We start from the raw sequence: 23,978 nt of genomic DNA on the forward strand, positions 1-23,978 counted from the left end.
AACTTTAGTTCTGCTTCTTCCATCTCTCTCTTTTACACAAAGGAAAAATTCATTTGGCAAAAAAAAAAAAACCATCCCTCATGCAAAAAAGAAAAAAAAAGCGCAATAGTGAACATGATCTCGTCCTTCCTTACCTACAGGTGCATCACACAAAATTAGAATATCATCAAAATGTTAATTTATTTCAGTTCTTCAATGCAAAAAGTGAATCTCCTATATTCTATAGCGTCATTACACACAGAGTGATCTATTTCACGTGTTTATTCATGATAATGTTGATGATTATGGCTTACAGCCAATGACAACCCAAAAGTCATTATCTCAGTAAATTAGAATAATTAAGAAAAAAACACCTGGAAAGGCTTCCTAAGTATTATTATTCTGTTTCAGTAGCTCCACAATCATGGGGAAGACTGCTGACCTGACAGATGTCCAGAAGGCAGTCACTGACACTCCACAAGGAGGGGAAGCCACAAAAGGTCATTGCTGAAGAAGCCGGCTGTTCACAGAGTGCCAGAGTATCCAATCAGATTAATGGAAATCTGAGTGGAAGAAAAAAGTGTGGTAGATAAAGGTGCACAAGCAAGCGGCATAACCGCAACCTGGAAAGGAATGTTAAGAAAAGACCATTCAAAAATTTGGGAGAGATTCACAAGGAGTGGACTGCGGCTGGAGTCATTGCTTCACACCACACACAGACGTATCCAGGACATGGGCTACAAGTGTCACATTCCTTGTGTCAGCCACTCATGGCCAATAGACAACACCAGAAGTGTCTTACCTGGGCCAAGGAGAAAAAGAACTGGACTGTTGTCAGTGGTCCAACGTGTTGTTTTCAGATGAAAATAAATTTTGCATTTCATTTGGAAATCGCGGTCCCAGAGTCTGGAGGAAGAGTGGAGAGACCACAATCCAAGCAGCTGGAGGTCTAGTGTGAAGTCTCCACAATCAGTGATGGTTTGGGGAGCCATGTCATCTGCTGGTGTAGGCCCACTGTGTTTTATCAGTGCAGCCGTCTGTCTACCATGACATTTTAGAGCACTTCATGCTTCCCTCTGCTGACAAGCTTTTTGGAGATGGAAATTTCATTCTCCAGCAGGACTTGGCCCCTGTCCACACTGCCAAAAGTACCAACACCTGGTTTACAAACAACAGTATCACTGTGCTTGATTGGCAGCAAACTCACCTGACCTTAACCCCATAGAGAATCTATGGGGTATTGTCAAGAAGAAGATGAGACACCAGACCCAACAATGCAGACGAGCTGAAGGCTGCTATCAAAGCGACCTGGGCTTCCATAACCCCTCAGCAGTGCCACAGGCTGATCGCCTCCATGCCATGCCGCATTGATGCAGAAGGAGCCCCGACCAAGCATTGAGTGCACTTACTGAACATACATTTCAGTAGGACAACATTTCGGATTTTAAAATCATTTTTCAAGCTGGTGTTATAAAGTATTCTAATTTAGTGAGATAATGACTTTTGGGTTGTCATTGGCTGTAAGCCATAATCATCAACACTAACAGAAATAAACACGTGAAATAGATCACTCTGTGGGTAATGACTCTCTAGAATATAGGAGAGTCACATTTTTTATTGAACTGAAATAAATTCACTTTTTGATGATATTCTAATCTAGTGAGAATCTCTTGTAGGTCTTGCTGTGTCGGCCATGTGCAGGACGCTTGTGTCTGTATCCATCATGAAATCGTATGTCGTGTTAATGGTTTCCAGCCTCATTTATAGAGAACGATGTCAGGTCTCAGCCAGGTAGTTTGCTGTCCATGGAGCCTATCGAACAGCTGCTGCTCTTAATGGATTTTTATTGCTCCATCTTCATGACGTTTGTGGGAAATATTTCACTTCTGAACAAACTGTTCTAAGCTCCATCGTGACTTGCAGATTTTTTTCATGGAAATTTGTCTCCTGCGCTCAGAGGATAACCGAGTCTTTGAGCAGGAAATGAAGAATCTGCGTTGTACACGTTGGTATTTTCCCATACACAGGGCAGCCTATGGAGATCGTCAGGAATACAGCTGTAGATAATAGGAGTTATAATCTCACTAAGGCCAAGTGGTGTACATAGAAGAGAAAGGGGCAGCTTGAGCTCCATCATATCCTGCTGCTCTTCAGGCATTTTCATCAAAATCCCAAGTTCCCCATCAGTACTGTATATCTTTAGTAATGTAAAAGGAAACCAGAGTAAACCCACAGAGAACCTGCAAACTCCTTGCAAATGTTGTCCTTGGTGGGTTTTGAACCCAGGACCCCAGCATCAGTGCTAACAGCTAAGCCACTGCGCATTTAACTCAAAAGCTCCCTCTAGAGGCGGCTGCAGGAAACCAATTTTTTTATCATTCCTGTGTCCAAAAAATCAGAACTTTGAAATTATAAACTTTCTTTTGTTAAACTCTTTTGTTTTATTTCTTTTTTTTTTTTTTTTTTTTTTTTTAAGCTTTATTACAATTAATTACTATTTACTTTACTTTTCAGCCTCCTTTGGATGTTTACGATCAGTGATCTGTTGTCTTCCACTGAATTCAACGCCAGGAAATCTATAATGGATTTCTATCCAGTTCATACTAGTTCTCTTTTTTTTTTTTTTTTTTTTTTTAATTCCTTTATTTTGGGTAATATAGAATGCTAATAACAGACTATAAATCAAGCTTTCCAAAGTCAAAAAAATCACTATCGGAAAGCAATTTTTCTTTTCATCCTTGTACCCTGAAAAGGGCAGAACCCGCAGGGGCGCAGTGAGCACGCGCAGCCACAGGCGAGCTAGATTAGTAATGCAGGCGGTTTGTGCTGCAGGTTCCGATGCAGAATGCAGCAGAGAAGTTTGTCATTGGCTGCTGCGCTCCATACAGCGACTGCAATGACAAAGACTGCACTCAGTGTTGCCAACCATCCAGAAATTCCATGACAGTCCATAAAAGTTGAGCACTTTTTTCCCCCCATCCTTAAAAAAAAAAAAAAAAAAAAAAATTTGAGGTGTCCGGTTTTTTTTTTCTATTTTTTTTTTTTTTTTTTGCAGCTGAAGACACTTTATACAGATAATTTTGACTGTAATTATCATCCTTTTACAGTGAATGTAGCTGAAGTCTTCACATCAGAATTATGGACTGCAGACATGGATGACTTTTCACAAAGATTTATTATACACTGTGTGCAGAATTATTAGGCAAATGAGTATTTTGATCACATCATCCTTTTTATACATGTTGTCCTACTCCAAGCTGTATAGGCTTGAAAGTCAACTGCCAATTATGTAAATCAGGTGATTTGCATCTCTGTAATGAGGGGTGTGGTCTAATGACATCAATACCCTATATAAGGTGTGCTTAATTATTAGGCAACTTCCTTTCCTTTGGCAAAATGGGTCAGAAGAGAGATTTGACGGACTTTGAAAAGTCAAAAATTGTGAGATGTCTTGCAGAGGGATGCAGCAGTCTTGAAATTGCCAAACTTTTGAAGTGTGATCACCGAACAATCAAGCGCTTCATGGCAAATATCCAACAGGGTCGCAAGAAGCGTGTTGATAAAAAAAGGCGCAAAATAACTGCCCATGAATTGAGGAAAATCAAGCGTGAAGCTGCCAAGATGCCATTTGCCACCAGTTTTGCCATATTTCAGAGCTGCAATGTTATTGGAGTATCAAAAAGCACAAGTCCATGTTTTATGGACTAATGAAATGAGAGCGACTCTTGATTGGCCAGATGGATGGGCCTGAGGCTGAATCAGTAAAGGGCAGAGAGCTCCACTCCGACTCAGACGCCAGCAAGGTGGAGGTGGGGTACTGGTATGGGCTGGTATCAAAGATGAACTTGTGGGACCTTTTCGGGTTGAGGATGGAGTGAAGCTCAACTCCCAGACCTACTGCCAGTTTCTGGAAGACACCTTCTTCAAGCAGTGGTACAGGAACAAGTCGGTATCGTTCAAGAAAAACATGATTTTCATGCAGGACAATGCTCCATCACATGCATCCAAATACTCCACAGCGTGGCTGACCAGTAAAGGTCTAAGGCTAGTTTCACACTAGCGTTTGATCGCGCAGCACATCGTGCGCTATCAGGCGCATGCGCAATGTTCCCTTATCCTTAACATGGTGGTCGCAGGCTCTTGCGAATGTACACGCTCATCAGCGTTTATCATGCGCTGCGCATTTTACAGGTGTGCGCCCAGACGCGCCGTACGCTACATGTTGCATTTTTTGTTCCGCCCACATCGTTAAAAATCGCATGCACGCGTGTGCGCCCAAAAATAGCATTACAGTCTGTGATCGCTGACGTGCGCTTTGCAGCGCGCACGTCAGCGCCTTGAGCGCGCACGCGATTTGAGTAAACAATGCCTAGGCACTTGTCTGAAACTCCCCCTAAATAAGCAACATTGTTTGGGAGGAGTGTAGATAATAGAAGGTGTCTTCAGGGATAATTACTCTACAGACAGCCTTGCAGAGAGACCAGACAAGAGCCTAGAAGAGCCTTCCAAGTGTGGATTCAAGCTTCAGGAGCCAAAATGTGAGTATTCTTCAACATAATGTCTGTGTGTCCTGTATAATTTTATAATGTATTTTTTGTTTTTATTTCAGCATGTCTTCTTCTGGGTCGGTCTATTCGCCATCTCGGCAAGAACTGGCCCAAGCTGATCGTGAGGTGACAATCTTGCTGCCTTTCGGTAAGTATAGCTGCCTTTAGAAATGTGTGTTAATTTTCTCTTTCTTTACAGACATCGGACACGGCCAGTGAAGATGGAGTGCGGGAGCGGTCTGAGCGGGAGGATTCTGAGCGGGAGTAGCGTAGTCAAGTCGTGGCGAGGAGACGCAATGTTAGTGTATATATATATATTTTTTTTTTTCTGTCTTTAGTATTTTGCTTTTTCTCTGTTTCTTTTTGTATCTGTCAAAATTCAAAACATTATAATATTATTTTTTCTAGGTTCCACAACGGGATGACGAAGAAGTAGTGTACATCGACAACGAGCACCTGATCCGCCTTGTTGAGGAGCGCATCCCGTTGTGGGAAAGCCGTGACCAGCAGTACAGAGACACAGTGGTGACCCGGCAGCTCTGGAATGAGATGGCCGCAGCGATGATGGATGGCTGGGACAGCGCCTCTCCAAGTTCAAAAAGGGTGTTCAGTAAGTATAAAGATGCTCTGTGATACTGCATTGCTTTATGGTCCTGCTGGTGTTGGTGTTTTTTTGGCAAGATATATTCTTGCATTAAAAACACCAATGCCATGTGGAAAACAGTGATTTTTTTTTTTGTTTTCTGCTGCTGCATTGCTTTATGGCCCTGATGGTGCTGATGTGTTTTTTGCAAGATATATTCTTGCATTAAACACATCAATGCCTTGTGGAATACATTGATTTTTGACTTCAACTGCTGCATTGCTTTATGGTCCTGCTGGTGTTGGTGTTTTTTGGCAAGATACATTCTTGCATTAAAAACACCAATGCCTTGTGGAAAACAGTGTTTTGTTTTTTGTTTTTTTGTCTTCTGCTGTCATGATCCGGTTTTCACTCTTGCTCCGGATGATACTGTTGTTTTCGCTGCTACATATATTCTAGCAGGAAGCATAACCATGTCCTCAGTATCAACAGTGACTGCATTGTGTCTAGAATTTATTTGTGCTGCACCATTGACTGTTTTCAAAGTTCTATCCGTTGTGTGTGCTGATAATTAAGTTTCCTTAAGTGCATTTTCTAAATTTTTTTTTTTCTTTTTTTTTCCCCAACAGTGAACAAAATCTGCGCTCGATGAAGGACCGCTTCAACACTGATGTTCGTGCTGAGGGACAGGTTCGGAGTGGTTCTGCGGCAAGGCGCCGAATAAAGTACCGCTATTATCGCGAGTTGGCTTTCCTGAGACCGGTCCTTGCCAGCAGAGCGTAAGGTTTTTTTGTTTTTTTTTGGTTTGTTATTACTATGTGCTTTTCAAATCCACAGGTGATGCTTCTTGTAAATGCATTATACTAATGTTTCCCCTTTCTTTCCACAGCACCTGGAGCAGCACCCTGCAACCTGACCCTGTCCCGGGAGCGGTTCTTCATCGATCGACCTCAGACCCGTCCCACCCATCCGATAGCCAGAAAGCATCTTGCAGGTCAGCAACACAGACAGCTGGTGACCAGGAAGCTGGTCCATCAGGTGTTACCCTGTCCCAGGTCTCTGTCACTGGTTATGCGGGCACTACCCGCCAGCAGCAGAGGACCTCGGACAGGCCTGTCATGCCCGAGTTCATGCTCTTGAGCGAGGCCTTTCAGTCCAGCCTCAAGGCGCTGTCCGCCAGAATGGAAAGCGTTTTTTCCCTGATGGAACGTGGTTTTAACCACATGGAACACCGCTTCCACTCTGTCGAACAGCGCCTTGACCGTCTGGAGGCCGACCTCAACAGACCAGCGTGCCATTTTTTCAGTAAAATTGAACTGGGCATGGCGGAACACCTTTAGTCCTGAGCAACAGCTGAGTGTGTTACAGGCCTGCAACACTGCTTACTTGCAGGCTATGCAGCAGAATCGGTATGTGCAGCAGTCAGTGGTGTCATTTCCAACAGTTCCACCGCTGACTCTCTTTACCACACTACCGGCTTCTGCTGCATACCACTGCACGGCCACCTGCATTCATGATCTGTTGGTGGACCATGAGGAGTGGAGTTGGGGAGCCCTGCTGGATACAGTCAGTGCAATATTAAAAAAATGTAGAGACTGCTGTGAAAAAGACAAGTGATGTAGATTGGTTTCGTTGACAACACATATCTCCTTGACTGACACAAGAAACATCAGTAATGGAGATATCTGTTGTATTGCACACACTAAATTATGGAATGTTTCCCAAATACAGTGTTAAAAGCCAACAAACAAATCATGTTTTTAGTAATTCCATTGGACTTACAAAAAATAAAAAAAAAAAAGGAAACATGATCTGTTGGTTGACATTTAGGACTACATTTTGGAAACCCTGGCATAGAGGATGGTGTTGAGTGCAGGGTCTATTGTTACCTTGCTTTTTTTTTTCCGTTCGCATTTAACTATTAGAGAAAAGGCAAGGAACTATAGATATACCTTGTAAATAACCACATACTCCATTACGTGTTTGTGGAAGAAACACATTACTGATGGTGAAAATAAATATACTTCCCAAATACCCTGACCTTGCATCACTATCACACCTGGGCAGGTGAATTGATTTTGAACCTGCAGAGTTGCTATATCTCTCCATATACAGTGGGGAAAAAAGTATTTAGTCAGTCAGCAATAGTGCAAGTTCCACCACTTAAAAAGATGAGAGGCGTCTGTAATTTACATCATAGGTAGACCTCAACTATGGGAGACAAGCTGAGAAAAAAAAATTCAGAAAATCACATTGTCTTTTTTTTTTTTCATTTTATTTGCATATTATGGTGGAAAATAAGTATTTGGTCAGAAACAAAATTTCATCTCAATACTTTGATATATCCTTTGTTGGCAATGACAGAGGTCAAACGTTTTCTGTAAGTCTTCACAAGGTTGCCTCACACTGTTGTTGGTATGTTGGCCCATTCCTCCATGCAGATCTCCTCTAGAGCAGTGATGTTTTTGGCTTTTCGCTTGGCAACACGGACTTTCAACTCCCTCCAAAGGTTTTCTATAGGGTTGAGATCTGGAGACTGGCTAGGCCACTCCAGGACCTTGAAATGCTTCTTACGAAGCCACTCCTTCGTTGCCCTGGCGGTGTGCTTTGGATCATTGTCATGTTGAAAGACCCAGCCACGTTTCATCTTCAATGCCCTTGCTGATGGAAGGAGGTTTGCACTCAAAATCTCACGATACATGGCCCCATTCATTCTTTCATGTACCCGGATCAGTCGTCCTGGCCCCTTTGCAGAGAAACAGCCCCAAAGCATGATGTTTCCACCACCATGCTTTACAGTAGGTATGGTGTTTGATGGATGCAACTCAGTATTCTTTTTCCTCCAAACACGACAAGTTGTGTTTCTACCAAACAGTTCCAGTTTGGTTTCATCAGACCATAGGACATTCTCCCAAAACTCCTCTGGATCATCCAAATGCTCTCTAGCAAACTTCAGACGGGCCCGGACATGTACAGGCTTAAGCAGTGGGACACGTCTGGCACTGCAGGATCTGAGTCCATGGTGGCGTAGTGTGTTACTTATGGTAGGCCTTGTTACATTGGTCCCAGCTCTCTGCAGTTCATTCACTAGGCCCCCCCGCGTGGTTCTGGGATTTTTGCTCACCGTTCTTGTGATCATTCTGACCCCACGGGGTGGGATTTTGCGTGGAGCACCAGATCGAGGGAGATTATCAGTGGTCTTGTATGTCTTCCATTTTCTAATTATTGCTCCCACAGTTGATTTCTTCACTCCAAGCTGGTTGGCTATTGCAGATTCAGTCTTCCCAGCCTGGTGCAGGGCTACAATTTTGTTTCTGGTGTCCTTTGACAGCTCTTTGGTCTTCACCATAGTGGAGTTTGGAGTCAGACTGTTTGAGGGTGTGCACAGGTGTCTTTTTATACTGATAACAAGTTTAAACAGGTGCCATTACTACAGGTAATGAGTGGAGGAAAGAGGAGACTCTTAAAGAAGAAGTTACAGGTCTGTGAGAGCCAGAAATCTTGATTGCTTGTTTCTGACCAAATACTTATTTTCCACCATAATATGCAAATAAAATGAAAAAAAAACAGACAATGTGATTTTCTGGATTTTTTTTTCTCAGTTTGTCTCCCATAGTTGAGGTCTACCTATGATGTAAATTACAGATGCCTCTCATCTTTTTAAGTGGTGGAACTTGCACTATTGCTGACTGACTAAATACTTTTTTTTCCCCACTGTATTTTGCAGAAGAGTGTAGTGATGCTGCAGTTCAATCTGTATTGCAATGGCCATTTGTGATAAGTATTCAGCATGACACAAGGCATGGGTATTTTACCTGACACGGTTGTATTATCTCCACCATCGCTGTTAATTGAACACACTGTAGAGATTATAAAGGTAATAATACAACTTGTGTGTGTATATATAGTCACCTACTCAGGAGTATTAGTGAAATCATGATGCACAAAACACAGCATCATAAATTCACTGATACACACGGCTACTTGCTAATGGTATTGGGAGTGTAAAAACAGAGAATGCACTCAGTACAGGTATCAAAACAGGTTTTTTTATTAACATACAAAGAATATGCAATAAAATAATTTTACACCATTCCATCTTGCCATTCCACCCGTCCTACATCTGAGTTGAAGTATGCCGCAAATTGGTCCCTCATTTGGCCAACTTCGACGGATGACCTGAGAGGGTGCTCTGTAAATTCAGGCAATGGATTAGGGGCAACATCATCAAGATCTAAGTTCGGGTGCTCTCGAGAAATTACAAAGTTATGTAGAACAACACAGGCCTTCACCACCTCATCCACTGTTTCCAGTTTCAGATTAATAGCTGTGCCAAGAATGCGCCATCTAGATACAAGTATACCAAATGCACACTCTACTGTTTTTCTGGCTCTGGTGAGCCTGTAATTGAAAATTCTTTTGTGGAGCTCCAAGTCCCGGCTGGAGTAGGGTTTGAGCAGGTTTTGGCACATCTGGAACGCTTCATCACCTACCAGTACAAATGGCTGTGGCGGACCTTCGGTTTTGGGAAGAGGCCGTGGCGTGGGGAAATTGAAGTTGTTGCCATACAACCTCCTGCCCATGTCAGAGTTCTTAAAATCCTGGGAGTCATTCCCACGGCCAAATGCCCCAATGTCCACTGCAATAAACATACAGTCTGCATACGCAATGGCCATCAGTACAGTAGAAAAGTACTTTTTGTAGTTATAGAACTCAGAGCCAGTTCTTTTGGGCTTGATAATCCGGATGTGTTTCCCATCCACCGCTCCCAAACAGTTAGGGAAATTGCAGACAGTCCAGAATCTGTCGGCGATTTCCAACCACTTTTCTGCGGTTGGCATGGGCATGAATTCGGGACAAATAACGTTCCAGAGAGCTCGGCAGGTGTCCGCTACAATTCCAGACAACGTGGAGATTCCAATCCGGTACTGGAAGTGCAGTGACAAGAGGGTCTCTCCAGTAGCCAGGAATCTGTGACACAAAGAAAACAACAAAAATTAATATTTGTGTATCACACGTTAAATTACAAAAAATATCTGCCTTTTGTTCGATACATGCCATAAAAAAAATTACCACAGCCTTTTGTTAACTACATGGCAGACCTATAATTCTGCCAGATTTACAGTACATATCACAACAAAGAAAATTAGGCAGGCCTCGGTTTTGCAAAACTACATACCGTAATGTGACCAGGAGCCGTTCCTCAGGAGGAATCGCACGCCAGAGCTGCGTGTCCTGTCTCCGGATGACTTCTTTTACCCGACCAAGCAAATAGTTAAAGGTTTCTTGGGTCATCCGTGTATATTCCGAAAAGTTCTCCGGGTTTGCCTGGAGCTTGCTGTAGAGGGTGTGGTACGTTCCACGGCTCTCCCGGAATTCAATAATGGGATGTATCCACATACGCGGCCGTCTTCGCTGCCTCTCTCTCCCTCTGTTCATGGCAAGCAACGGCATAAGCCTGAGCCGTCCTCCTGTCCAGATCCAAGTCAAAGCTCTTCCAGCGCAGATCTATGTTCTCAAGTCAAATGCAAGCAAATGTGAAGAATTCAGCTGTAAACAGGGGCTATATAAAGAATTTCAATAAGACACGCCCACTGCTGTCCCATTGGTGGAGTGTGTTGCAAGAATTTTTCAAGGATTTTTTCTCCAGGTTATTGCGCATAAAAAATGCAAACGCATGGAAAACGCTGCAATTTTTTTTGTAGTTATGCGCACAATAATTCTACAAAAAAAAGCAGCGCTTACAAGCGTTTGCATGCGCTTTTGACATGCGTTTCATGTGCGCTCCTAACGCAGCGCAAAAAAACGCTAGTGTGAAACTAGCCAAAAAGAAGAAAAAATAATGACATGGCCCCCTTGTTCACCTGATCTGAACCCCATAGAGAACCTGTGGTCCCTCATAAAATGTGAGATCTACAGGGAGGGAAAACAGTACACCTCTCCGAACAGTGTCTGGGAGGCTGTGGTGGCTGCTGCACGCAATGTTGATCGTAAACAGATCAAGCAACTGACAGAATCTATGGATGGAAGGCTTTTTAGTGTCATCGTAAGAAGGGCGGCTATATTGGTCACTGATTTTTTTTGTTTTGTTTTTGAATGTCAGAAATGTTTATTTCTAAATTTTGTGTTGTTCTATTGGTTTACCTGGTGAAAATAAACAAGTGAGATGGGTATATATTTGGTTTTTATTAAGTTGCCTAATAATTCTGCACAGTAATAGTTACTTGCACAAACAGATATCCTCCTAAGATAGCCAAATCTAAAAAAACCCCACTCCAACTTCCAAAAATATTAAGCTTTGATATCTGAGTCTTTTGGGTTGATTGAGAACATAGTTGTTGTTCAATAATAAAAAGAATCCTCTCAAATACAACTTGCCTAATAATTCTGCACACGGTGTAGTTGCTGATAAAAAAAGAAAACTTTGGCAATGATTTTTGATAAGCCATCCAGAAAAAAAAAATAGTTGGCAACCCCAGTCTGGATTGTGAGAGCAGAGGCAGAGATCTCCTGGGAGAACTGTCACAATTATTATTTTTTTTTTTTCAAAGTGTCTCATGAAAAAAAAACTAAAATTGTAATACTAAGTTTTAGATACTTTTTCGAACCCTAAATATGGTTTAGACTAGGGTTAGAAGGCATTGAAAAAGGATGGGGGTCAGAATGGAGGACATTACACAAGGAACAGGCTCAGGATGGTGGACAGTCTACTAGGAAGGTGCTCAGAATGGAGGACATTACACCAGGAACAGGCTCAGGATGGTGGACATTCTACTAGGAAGCTGCTCAGAATGGAGGACACTACACCAGGAACAGGCTCAGGATGGTGGACAGTCTACTAGGAAGGTGCTCAGAATGGAGGACACTACACCAGGAACAGGCTCAGGATGGTGGACATTCTACTAGGAAGCTGCTCAGAATGGAGGACACTACACCAGGAACAGGCTCAGGATGGTGGACAGTCTACTAGGAAGGTGCTCAGAATGGAGGACACTACACCAGGAACAGGCTCAGGATGGTGGACATTCTACTAGGAAGATGCTCAGAATGGAGGGCACTACACCAGGAACAGGCTCAGGATGGTGGACATTCTACTAGGAAGCTGCTCAGAATGGAGGACACTACACCAGGAACAGGCTCAGGATGGTGGACAGTCTACTAGGAAGGTGCTCAGAATGGAGGACACTACACCAGGAACAGGCTCAGGATGGTGGACATTCTACTAGGAAGCTGCTCAGAATGGAGGACACTACACCAGGAACAGGCTCAGGATGGGGGACATTCTACTAGGAAGATGCTCAGAATGGAGGGCACTACACCAGGAACAGGCTCAGGATGGTGGACATTCTACTAGGAAGCTGCTCAGAATGGAGGACACTACACCAGGAACAGGCTCAGGATGGTGGACAGTCTACTAGGAAGCTGCTCAGAATGGAGGACACTACACCAGGAACAGGCTCAGGATGGGGGACATTCTACTAGGAAGCTGCTCAGAATGGAGGACACTACACCAGGAACAGGCCCAGGATGGGGGACATTCTACTAGGAAGGTGCTCAGAATGGAGGACATTACACAAGGAACAGGCTCAGGATGGTGGACATTCTACTAGGAAGCTGCTCAGAATGGAGGACACTATACCAGGAACAGGCCCAGGATGGGGGACATTCTACTAGGAAGGTGCTCAGAATGGAGGACATTACACCAGGAACAGGCTCAGGATGGGGGACATTCTACTAGGAAGATGCTCAGAATGGAGGGCACTACACCAGGAACAGGCTCAGGATGGTGGACATTCTACTAGGAAGCTGCTCAGAATGGAGGACACTACACCAGGAACAGGCCCAGGATGGGGGACATTCTACTAGGAAGCTGCTCAGAATGGAGGACACTATACCAGGAACAGGCTCAGGATGGTGGACATTCTACTAGGAAGCTGCTCAGAATAGAGGACATTACATCAGGAAAAGGCCCAGGATGGTGGACATTCTACTAGGAAGCTGCTCAGAATGGAGGACATTACACCAGGAACAGGCTCAGGATGGGGGACATTCTACTAGGAAGCTGCTCAGAATGGAGGACACTACACCAGGAACAGGCTCAGGATGGTGGACAGTCTACTAGAAAGCTGCTCAGAATGGAGGACACTACACCAGGAACAGGCTCAGGATGGGGGACATTCTACTAGGAAGCTGCTCAGAATGGAGGACACTACACCAGGAACAGGCCCAGGATGGGGGACATTCTACTAGGAAGGTGCTCAGAATGGAGGACATTACACCAGGAACAGGCTCAGGATGGTGGACATTCTACTAGGAAGCTGCTCAGAATGGAGGACACTATACCAGGAACAGGCCCAGGATGGGGGACATTCTACTAGGAAGGTGCTCAGAATGGAGGACATTACACCAGGAACAGGCTCAGGATGGGGGACATTCTACTAGGAAGATGCTCAGAATGGAGGGCACTACACCAGGAACAGGCTCAGGATGGTGGACATTCTACTAGGAAGCTGCTCAGAATGGAGGACACTACACCAGGAACAGGCCCAGGATGGGGGACATTCTACTAGGAAGGTGCTCAGAATGGAGGACACTACACCAGGAACAGGCTCAGGATGGTGGACAGTCTACTAGGAAGCTGCTCAGAATGGAGGACACTACACCAGGAACAGGCTCAGGATGGGGGACATTCTACTAGGAAGCTGCTCAGAATGGAGGACACTATACCAGGAACAGGCTCAGGATGGTGGACATTCTACTAGGAAGCTGCTCAGAATGGAGGACATTACACCAGGAACAGGCTCAGGATGGGGGACATTCTACTAGGAAGCTGCTCAGAATGGAGGACACTATACCAGGAACAGGCTCAGGATGGAGGACATTACACCAGGAACAGGCCCAGGATGGGGGACATTCTACCAGGAAGGTGCTCAGAATGGAGGACATTACACCAGGAACAGGCCCAGGATGGGGGACTTTCTACCAGGAAGGTGCTCAGAATGGAGGACGTTACACCAGGAACAGGCCCAGGATGGGGGACATTCTACCAGGAAGGTGCCCAAAATGGAGGACATTCTACCAGGAAGGTGCCCAGAATTGAGGATATTACACAAAGAACAAGCTCAGGATGGTGGACATTCTATTAGGAAGGACATTACACTACCAACAATCAGAAAAAATGGGAACAGCGTCCATTCCAGGTGAAGAAAATAAAGATACTTTATAACGCCATGGCTACAACGTTTTGACCAATTATAGGTCTTTATTAAGTACACTACAAACAGTCTGAGGATGGGTGACATTATTCCAGGAAGGTGCCGAAGATGGGGGACATTATACCATGAAGATGCCCAGGAAGGGGAACAGTCTACCAGGAACAGGCTCAGGATGGGGGCATTATTCCAGGAAGGGGCTCATGATGGGGGACATTAGAGCTGGATGGGGACATGGTTACAAGAAGGGGCCAGGATGGGGGTCATACCTGGAAGGGGATCATTAACCCATGAAGGTGCCCAGGATGGGGGACCTTATAACAGGCCTAGGACAGGGGACATTATAACATGAAAGGGCACAGAATGGGGACATTATACCAGGAAGGGGCCCAGGATGAGGGAAAATGTTGCAGGATGGAGGCCAAGTCGGGGGAAATTATTATAGAAAGGGGCCAGAAAGAGGAACATTATTCCAGAGAAGCACCAGGACAGGGGACATTATTACAGAAAGGTGCCCAGGACAGGGGACATTATTACAGAAAGGGGCCCAGGATGAAGGACATTATTACAGAAAGGGGCCAGGACAGGGGACACTTACAGGAAGGTGCCCGGATGGGGGCATTACTACATGGAGGGTGAACTTTTATGACTTTAAAGGACCTAGACCGCTACCAATGCTCATACATCTGACTAATATGGAGGTGGGGGTCCTGGTTCAAATTTTGCACTGGGGACAATAGGACTTACCTTACAAAAAAAAAATATATATATAACAATGTCTAACTTTTTATATTCAATAAGGAATGCTAATTATCCATTGATTAGGTGGTGCAAAATACTTGTCTTGCCCCAGGCGCTCGCAACCTATAGTGAACTGCCTGAACCATTTGCTTTACATCATCGATACATTCTATTATTTTTTTTTTCATTATTTTGTATGCAGTTTGACTCTTTGGAACATAAGGATTGATTGCTATCTGCTGACTTGTGGGTAAGATCACATATCTGTATACCCCTTTTTTATTTTTTTTTTAATTGGACCCATGTGGAAAGCCTATCCAGAAAGAGGTTTATTCAGTTCCACTCAGTGCCTCCTGCTTTATATTGATCATCCAGTAACTCAATTAAATGTAAGATGACCACCACATCTCCATTTTAATGCAATGCTTTAATGAAGGCTCATCAAAATCCTGATAGACCTGGTCCTGTTCTCACAGCTGAGCTCCATAATGGTGATTTACTGCATAAGTTAGGAGCTGCCTTTACCCATAACCACCACTAGATGGCTCCCTGGAGCTATGACAATCCCCATTGTACAGCTGCTGCTGAGACCACAGAGCAAATACCCTTCTCCTCTGTAGTTAAAAGCCCCATCCTGGATGTGCTTCATCAGCCTGCTAAGAATATAAACACTACAATGACGAAGCCAGGGGTGGGACAGAACAGAGCTCAGACACAGAATTGGGCTGCCTAAGAGAAGGACCAACCAAAGCTGCTGCATGTCCACCAGGGCTTCCCTGCATCCTGATCATTTACCCCCTTTGCACTTCCCTGGATTTTTTGTTTACAAATACACAAACTATTGAATCAATATTTTCTTAAATATTTTTTTTTTTTATTTTTTTTTTATTTTATTTTTTTGCTAAACAGATCCAAAAATGAGTCAGATCCTCTGGGCACAGCAGTGCAAAACCTAAAGTGTCTGCTGCTGCAGCTTACTCACTGGCTGAAGGATCCAAGGAGGGAGCACAGCTACTAACTCCATTGTATCTGGGGATTCTTCTTTCTTGCTGCATTTTGGGACAAGGAGCTTGCCATCTACATGTGTGACATGATTGAACCTCAGCCCACTCAGAAGCTGAGCAAGATGAAAAAGTTGAGAAGAACTCTGTCTGAGAGTTTCAGCAGGATAGGTAAGTGGTGTGATCGCCGCTCTGGGGGACAAGCTGCAGCTCTGGATGGAGAGAGCAGAACTTTGTTCTGTGCAGTGGGCTCTTTGGTATGCAGAGCAGATGTTTCTGTGCACTGGAGACTGAATCTGCTGACATACACAGTGAGGGCTGCAGATGGTCGATCAGGCTTGGGCAGAGCTGCAGATGTAGCAGAGCTGAACATGTAGACCACATACTTTATTGCTGGCTTATCTGTGTTGCTCCTGCATACAATTCACATAACCAGATTAGCTCTGCTTTACCTGCATATCCACCTTGAGCTAGGCTTTATATGCAAGTAGACCACATACTATGTGACAAACTCCCCTCATCTGCATATGATCAGTTTGATTCTGCTGTATTTGCAAGGAGACTTCCACATACTGCATGACAAGCTCATATAACCTGATTAGCTCTGCTTCATCTGCATAGTGATTTGCATATATGACAAGCTCATCTCTTCTGCTCCTGCATACAACCAACATTATAACCATATTGGCTCTGCTTCATCTACATAGTGACCAGATTGATTAATCACCAAGTAGATTATGAAAGGCTCGTCTGTGTATCATGGCAAAACTCATTACTTCCCCTTCTGCACATAGCCCAGACAGCTCTGCTTCATCTGCATAGTGACCACAGATAACAAGTTTCTCTGCATTATGTGCAAATAGACCTCAGACTGTATGACAAGCTCCTCTCTGCTTCTTATGCACCTATAACCAGATTAGCTCTGCTGTATCTGTAGATTGACCACCTATGACAAGGCAGTTCTGCTTTTACTGTGCACAGGACACGCTTATCTCTGCTGCTCCTGCATATAATACACAGAAAGCAGAGCTAAAAGCTAGTGTATATGACAAGGACATCTCTGCAGCTCCTATATATAAACTTGTATACATGACCAGCTCCTCTCTGCTGCTCTTGTATCCAGAACACATACCATCCTCCTAGTAGCTCTGCTGTATCTGTATATATGACAAACTCCTCTCTGCTGCTCCTCCACAACAAGCATAGCTCTAGTTTATCTTCCCATACATTTCATGTGACAAACTTGGCTCTGCCATACCTGCATACTGACCATATCCAATGGTCTTGGCTCTGCTTCATCTGCACATAGACTACACATGACAAGCTTGACTCTGCTTCTTCTGACTAATTCTTCTCTGCTGATGGTAACCTATGACCAGTTTAGCCCTGTTTTATCTGCAAGTAGACTACATAAGACAAGCATGTATTTAGTACACCTGAAAGCAGCTTATCCTGATCTGCATATATGACAGGCTCAACTCTGCTGCATCTGCATAAAACACAGAATAATTAGTTCAGCTCTGCATATACCACAAGCTCATCTGTGTTGCTTCAGTATAGGACAAGCGCTGTTTCATCTGCAAATGACAAACTCCTCTCTACTTTTCCTTGACCACACATGACTGGCACCTCTCTGCATATATCCCATATACTTTATATACAGATTAGCTCTGCTGTGTCTGCTATGTGACAGGCCACAGATCTACATTTCAGTGCTGCTTTATATTGACCACAAATGACAAGCTCCTCTCTGTATACAGCCCGTGTACTTTATACTTAGCTCAGCTCTCCTTTACCTGCACATGACAAGCTCATCCAGGCTGTATCGGAATATATTGACCACATATGACTAACAATGACATATATAGCTATCTCAATTTCAGCTCTGCTTTATCAACCACAAATGACAAACTCATCTCTGCTGTATTGCATATAGTGCAGGAAACTGGGAAAAAAAAAAAAAAATATATATATATATATATATATATATATATAGTGTATATATATAGTATATATTATACATTTCAGCTGTGCCTTATCAATTACTAATGACAAGCTCATCTCTACGTATCGCCCATGTACTGTATACACCGTGCAGCTCTGCTTTATCTGCATATGACAAACTCCTCTCTGCTCCTTCTGTATGTTCACCGTATCAAGCTCCATCCTCTTTTATCGCCATATACACCACACAAGACCGGCTTGGCTCTGCTACATCTGCATTTTGAGCACCGGGACCCCATTTAATGATCATAGTCTTCGTTATTAATCTCCACTCTGCCCCTGACAAACTCTGCTCTGCTGCATTGGTATTATGTCTGCATTGGATGTGACCATTCTCGGTGTATTCCGCATTATGTAGTGTGGGATCTTCTCTGGTGACTTCATATCTGGAGACATTCCTTGTTTTACCACTTCCTGTGTGATCCCTACATGCTCCAAATACCCTGGAAAAGTTTTCAGTTCCTCTTAAAGAGCCGCCGTCAAATTATTGCTGCAATGTGAATCATTATAGGAACCTATGTCCAATGCATTGCAACAACCGGCAACCGCCTCATAAATGTTCCTTATTCCGAGCTTCTAGTCCTGACCGCAATCATCAGCCCTCCGGCCACGACGGCGATCCTGAACGTGATCGTTTCTTAAAACAGTCTTTGTCCATAGCAACCTATCAGAGCTCAGCTTTCATCTTGTAAACAGCTCTGTTAAAACGAAAGCTTCCCCGTGATTGGTTGCTATGGACAACAGAGTTTTTTTTTTTCTTGTAGACATTTTTTGATCAATCTGCCCCATTATGTCTGCTGTACCCAGACAGATGTTCTAATCTGAGGAGTCTGTGTCCAGACTGTCACAAAGGCAGGTGGAGTAGTCGCCCTCGGTTACCCGTCGTATTCCGCTTCCCGTTTTTCTCAAAGGCCTCAATCTAATTTGTTGCCGTGGGCAACTACTCCATTGGTATCTCCCTTACTAATCTATACCAGCGGTGTTGTGACCCACGCCCGTCCATGATGTGTCTGTATGGCTATAGTTGGGTCATCATTGTCAGTAACTTTTATTTGCACGGTGGCAAAAATAGCGAAAGAGACGACTCTGCTAATTAGCTTCGTTATGGTCAGATGTGCTGCATGACAGACTCAGCTCTGCTACAATTCTCCTTGATGCGGCCTCAGGTTTTTCCTCAATTCTGTGGAAAGTCCTAATCGTGTTGTCAGCCGTCATCACAGCGTAGAGAAGGAATGGTTCGCTGACCAATTCAGCCCTGCTACATCAGGCCGCTCTTTACAGCTGGATTGTTCGGCTGAGCCTTATCTAGGTGTTAGGGAGACAAAGTGGCAGCCATTGTTTTTGTCCGGCCTCGGTGTGACGGTTTTTTTTATAAAGGTGCCTCAAGAAGTGTCCTCATCTGACATCCGCCAGACAAGGTCTTCTCCGGCAACGGGTCGATGTCTGCTCAACCCAGGTCACCATTGGGATGTGTTCACACAACATTTTTATTTTTTCAGGCAGGTCCACGCACCTGAAAAAAGCACTTAAGAGAATGAACCTTTCTATGTAAAAATGAGTTGCTGTGGAGCGACCCGTCCGACAACGGAGCGACCCCACCGTTCTTCAGGTGGTTTTCACTCTGTAGACACTCGCTATACTTTACAATAGAAGTCAATGGCAAAGATCAAAAGATGTTCAGGTGACTTTTTTTTGAGGGGATTCTTCATTGTGGAATGTAGTAAAAAATAAATAAATCTGGAAACGTGCCAGTATAAAAAGTTAACCAAAAAGCGCTGGTAAAATGCAAAAAAAAAAAACCCACCAGCAAAAATCGCCTGAAAAACCTGTCAGAAAAAGCTCAAAAGAATGAACATAGCATTTCTACATAAAACCGACTCGCTGTGCACATGTTTAGGCTTTTGAACATCTAACCGCCTCAGGTTTATAAAAAAACGCCAAGTGGTTAAAAGAAGTGATGTGTCCATTCATCAGGCATTTTGCATTCACAAGACATTCTGTACTTGACTGTAAAAGTCAATGGGAAAGCTCAAAAGATGCCTGGAAGACGACTGGACATTTTTTACCGTCTTTTTTTTTTTTTTGCTTTAAAATTAGTGGCTATGTGCAGGGCTGCTACTAAGAATTTTTTGGGGCTCCATACTGGAAAAATTTTCGGGGCCCCCGTGAGACTCCACCCCAGCCCCGCCTCCATCCCTCGAACTGTCCACAGTCCCACCGCTCTCTCTTGGAAAAACTCCACTTCTCACCAATCACACATTAAGGCTAAGTTCACATGTAGCGGAACTCTCGTGGAAATTACCGCAAGAGTTCCGGAATTCCATTCCGCGGGAAAATCGCATTTTAAATTCCCGCGGAAAAACTAGCATTTTGCAAGCGTAATTAGCTTGCAAAATGGTAGTGTTTTCCAAGCGATCTGGAGCATCGCTTGGAGAACTGATTGACAGGTTGGTCACACTCGTCAAACATAGTGTTTGACAAATGTGACCAACTTTTTACTACTGAGGCTGCCTATGCAGCCTCAGTAGTAAAAGATAAAATGTAAAAAATAATAAAAAAAATAAAAAATGGTGTTATTCTCACCTTCCGACGTCCCGTGCAGCCTTCCCGCCTCTCTCCACGCTCTCGTTCCCAGTAATCCTTTGCGAAAATGCCCACGATGACGTCCGTTCTCGCGGGATCGCGACGTCTCGTGGTAATTTGCGATGACATCGCGCGAATGACCGCGAGACTTCACGATCCCGCGAGAACGGACGCCATCGCGGGCATTTTCGCAAAGGATTACTGGGAACGAGAGCGTGGAGAGAGGCAGGAAGGCTGCACGGGACGTCGGAAGGTGAGAATAACACCATTTTTTTTATTTTAAATTCTATTTTTTACAGGGATATGGTGCCCAGAGCCCGGAGGACAGTCTCCTCTCCTCCGGACCGTGGGTACCATCCGCAATTGTTCTGCTTACTTTTCGCATGGTGTGCACAGCCACATGAGGGAAGTAAGCGGAACAATGCATTCCTATGGGTGCAGGATCGCCGCGATTCCGCAAAATTAATGATCATGCTGCGTTTTTTTACCGTGAAGCGATTCCGCCGCAGTAAAAACCGCAGCATTAGCACAGCATTGCAGAATCGCATGGGATGCTTATTTTTCGCGGCAAAATCGCGCGGTTAAAACCGCCACGGAAACACAAAAAAAAGCCACGTGTGAACTCAGCCTAACAGTTCCCATCACCAGATCACATGTATAACCAGCAGCCTTTGTTTTGGCCAAAATATTTTTTTTTAAGCCCCCACCATGACACGGTAGACTCTTTTGGCCAGGCCCTGCTGTACTCTAACTTATTAAACATTTATTAAAATATGCAATACACTTTAGGTATATTTTTAAAATGACCAATAATTTCACACACAAGGGACAAATACCACCGTACCATGACCAGACACCATATTACCACCACACAGCGACCTATAATACCACATACAAAGAACAAATACCACCACACCGTGTCCAGACCACATATTAAAACCATAGTGACCGAATAATATCACATACAAGAGACAAATACTGCCATACCATGACCAAACCACATGTTAAAACCACATGGTGACCAATAATACCACACACAAGGAACAAATACTACCATGGACAACATATTACCACCACTTTGTGACTGAATACTACAATACTGATCAATAATAATAATAAAAAAAAAACACAATACTAATATCACCATATGTGCCATTATACATAGGAGATCTGTACTTAGTATGCAGTGTCAGTGTAAAGGAAATAGTGATCACTGGTGACATTGTACACAGGACCGCTGTATATAGTATACAGTGTATAGTATCAGTGTATAGGTAACACACTGACTCACCAGTGATGCCTCTAGGTCAAGTCTTTCATCTTCATCCAGCACAGATCGACGTCACTTCTTCCCGCCAGGGCTCGTCTCTGCAGGAAATAACACTGTTTTCTAGAGCACAGCTTGCAGAACACATTACTTATTTTTTTCCCAACTTCTACACTGCACCAAATGAAGAAAAAAAGGCGACATAGTATCACTCTGCACAGTAAGAGGACCGCCCCCCCATTTTAAACAGTATACTAAAAAAATACATCATGCAGTAATAATATCCCTTAATTAGCCCCTATGGTAATAATACCCCCATCCTGGCCCCCGTGTGTCTCATTCCTGGCTCCAGCCATTTGTTCTCCCATCCTGCCCTCATGAGTATCCATCCTGCCCCATCCGTCTCATGAACCTGCCCGATCTGTCTCCGTCCTGCCCCCTGTGTCTCCAATCCTGCCCCCATATATTTCATCCTGCCACCATATCTTTCATTCTGCCCCGTGCCTCCAATCCCGCCCCGTGTTTCCATTTTGCCTCCTGTGTCTCCAGTCATGCCCCCCGTGCCTCCATTTTGCCCCCTGTGTCTCCATTTATGCCCCCATATCTTTCATCCTGCCCCCTGTCTCCATTCTGCCCGCAGCAGGAAGAACACTTGTCTCCATTCTGCCGGCTTGCCGCTTTCAATAAAAAGAAAAAAAAAAACCCTTTCTCCATATCTTGCCACGCTCCTGCAGCAAGCGATCTTCCCACCAGGCTGAAAGCGCTCATTCACCGGTGACTGACAATGATGTCAGACGCCGGCAACATGCGTGCTGACGTCAGCTGCCAGCCTCCGATTGGCTGGCGGCTTTAACTATTTACCGGGCCCGCACAGCAATAGAGTGTAACTGAACCCTGTGACTTGGACGCAGGGTTCAGTTACTGCACTGGCAAAATCCTGCTGCTGGGGCCCGATCAGCAGAAGAGACAGGGCCTGATGCGGGCCCCCTCTGCTGACTGGGCCCCATACACCAGTCAGGGCAGTAATGCCTTGATGGCGGCCCTGGCTATGTGCACACAATGGCTTTTTTAGCCCCTAAAATTCAAAAATGGATTCTTTGTGGGAAAAAAACATGGGAAAACCCTCCAAAAAGCTACCAGTGGCTAAAATTGTCAGAAAAAAGGCTCCGAAATTGACTTAAAAACACAAAAGACGCTTCAGGAAGAAAAAAAAAACTCCAGAGTTTCCTGAAAAGCCTTTTGGTTGAAAAATTCGACGGGTTCGGCTGAGTTTCAAATACGTGGTGTGCACGTTTGGGTATGTACACACTGGGACCCCTATTCATCAAGACACTGCCGTTCATAATGACGTCCTGTACCGACCCACTTTGTGAGAGCTGGGTGAAAATGCCGTTAAAATGCCAAAAAAGTCACTATATTGTTGCACAGCTCCACATTGTGCAATGATTTTGTGACTTTTCAAAGCTTTTTACACCAGAATTCTGCTGTAAAATCTTTGATTAAATCGGGCCTGAGTCTTGTCGCTGAACTTTGGAGTGGAAAGTGGTAATGTGCACTGCTTTGACAAGAAAAACGTATCCGAAAATCCAAGTTTTTGAGGGGGATTAGGACAGTTTGACAATTTATTTGCTGCTCTTTTTCAGACAGATTTCACGCGGAATCTGCCTGAAAAAGATGCCATGTGCACTTGGCCACTTACGGCTTTTGAGGAGTTTGGAGATTTGGATGATTTTGGATGAGGATTTAGGGGATGTGCACATGTTGCAGATACCAGTGCGGATTTTTCTGCGCGGAATCTGCTGAATCCGCAGGTAAAATCACCTGCGGATTTTCTGCGTTTTTTGTGCGGATTTACTGCGGATTGCTATAATGGTATAGGTGTAAAAACGCTGCGGAATCCGCACAAAGAAATGACGTGCTGCGAAAAATAAAACGGTGCGTTTCTGCGCGGAATTTCTGCAGCAATTGCACAGCGGTTTTTGTTTTCCATAGGATAACATGGTACTGTACATCATTTGGAAAACTGCTGCGGATCCGCAGGGCCAAATCTGCAGCCAAATC

General features: G+C 44.2%; 1 protein-coding gene across 4 annotated transcripts in view; it reads left to right on the forward strand.

Moving 5' to 3' along the window:
* Nucleotides 1-15,602: 15,602 nt before the first annotated feature.
* Nucleotides 15,603-23,978, forward strand: part of CDK14 (cyclin dependent kinase 14) — a 701,555-nt gene continuing 693,179 nt past the window's right edge. For 2 of the 4 annotated variants that reach the window (XM_073581962.1, XM_073581963.1), the window contains exon 1: nucleotides 15,606-16,234. In XM_073581962.1, coding sequence (XP_073438063.1) covers nucleotides 16,144-16,234 — 91 coding nt within the window. In that variant the 5' untranslated portion in view covers nucleotides 15,606-16,143. Of the gene's footprint in view, nucleotides 16,235-23,978 lie in introns of all 4 variants that reach the window. The other 2 variants (XM_073581965.1, XM_073581967.1) reach the window with 2 other exon arrangements.

Source organism: Dendrobates tinctorius, unplaced genomic scaffold (assembly GCF_039654945.1).
Source record: "Dendrobates tinctorius isolate UK_male_01 unplaced genomic scaffold, ASM3965494v1 ptg000070l, whole genome shotgun sequence".
In the NCBI taxonomy this organism is placed as follows: Eukaryota; Metazoa; Chordata; class Amphibia; order Anura; family Dendrobatidae; genus Dendrobates; species Dendrobates tinctorius.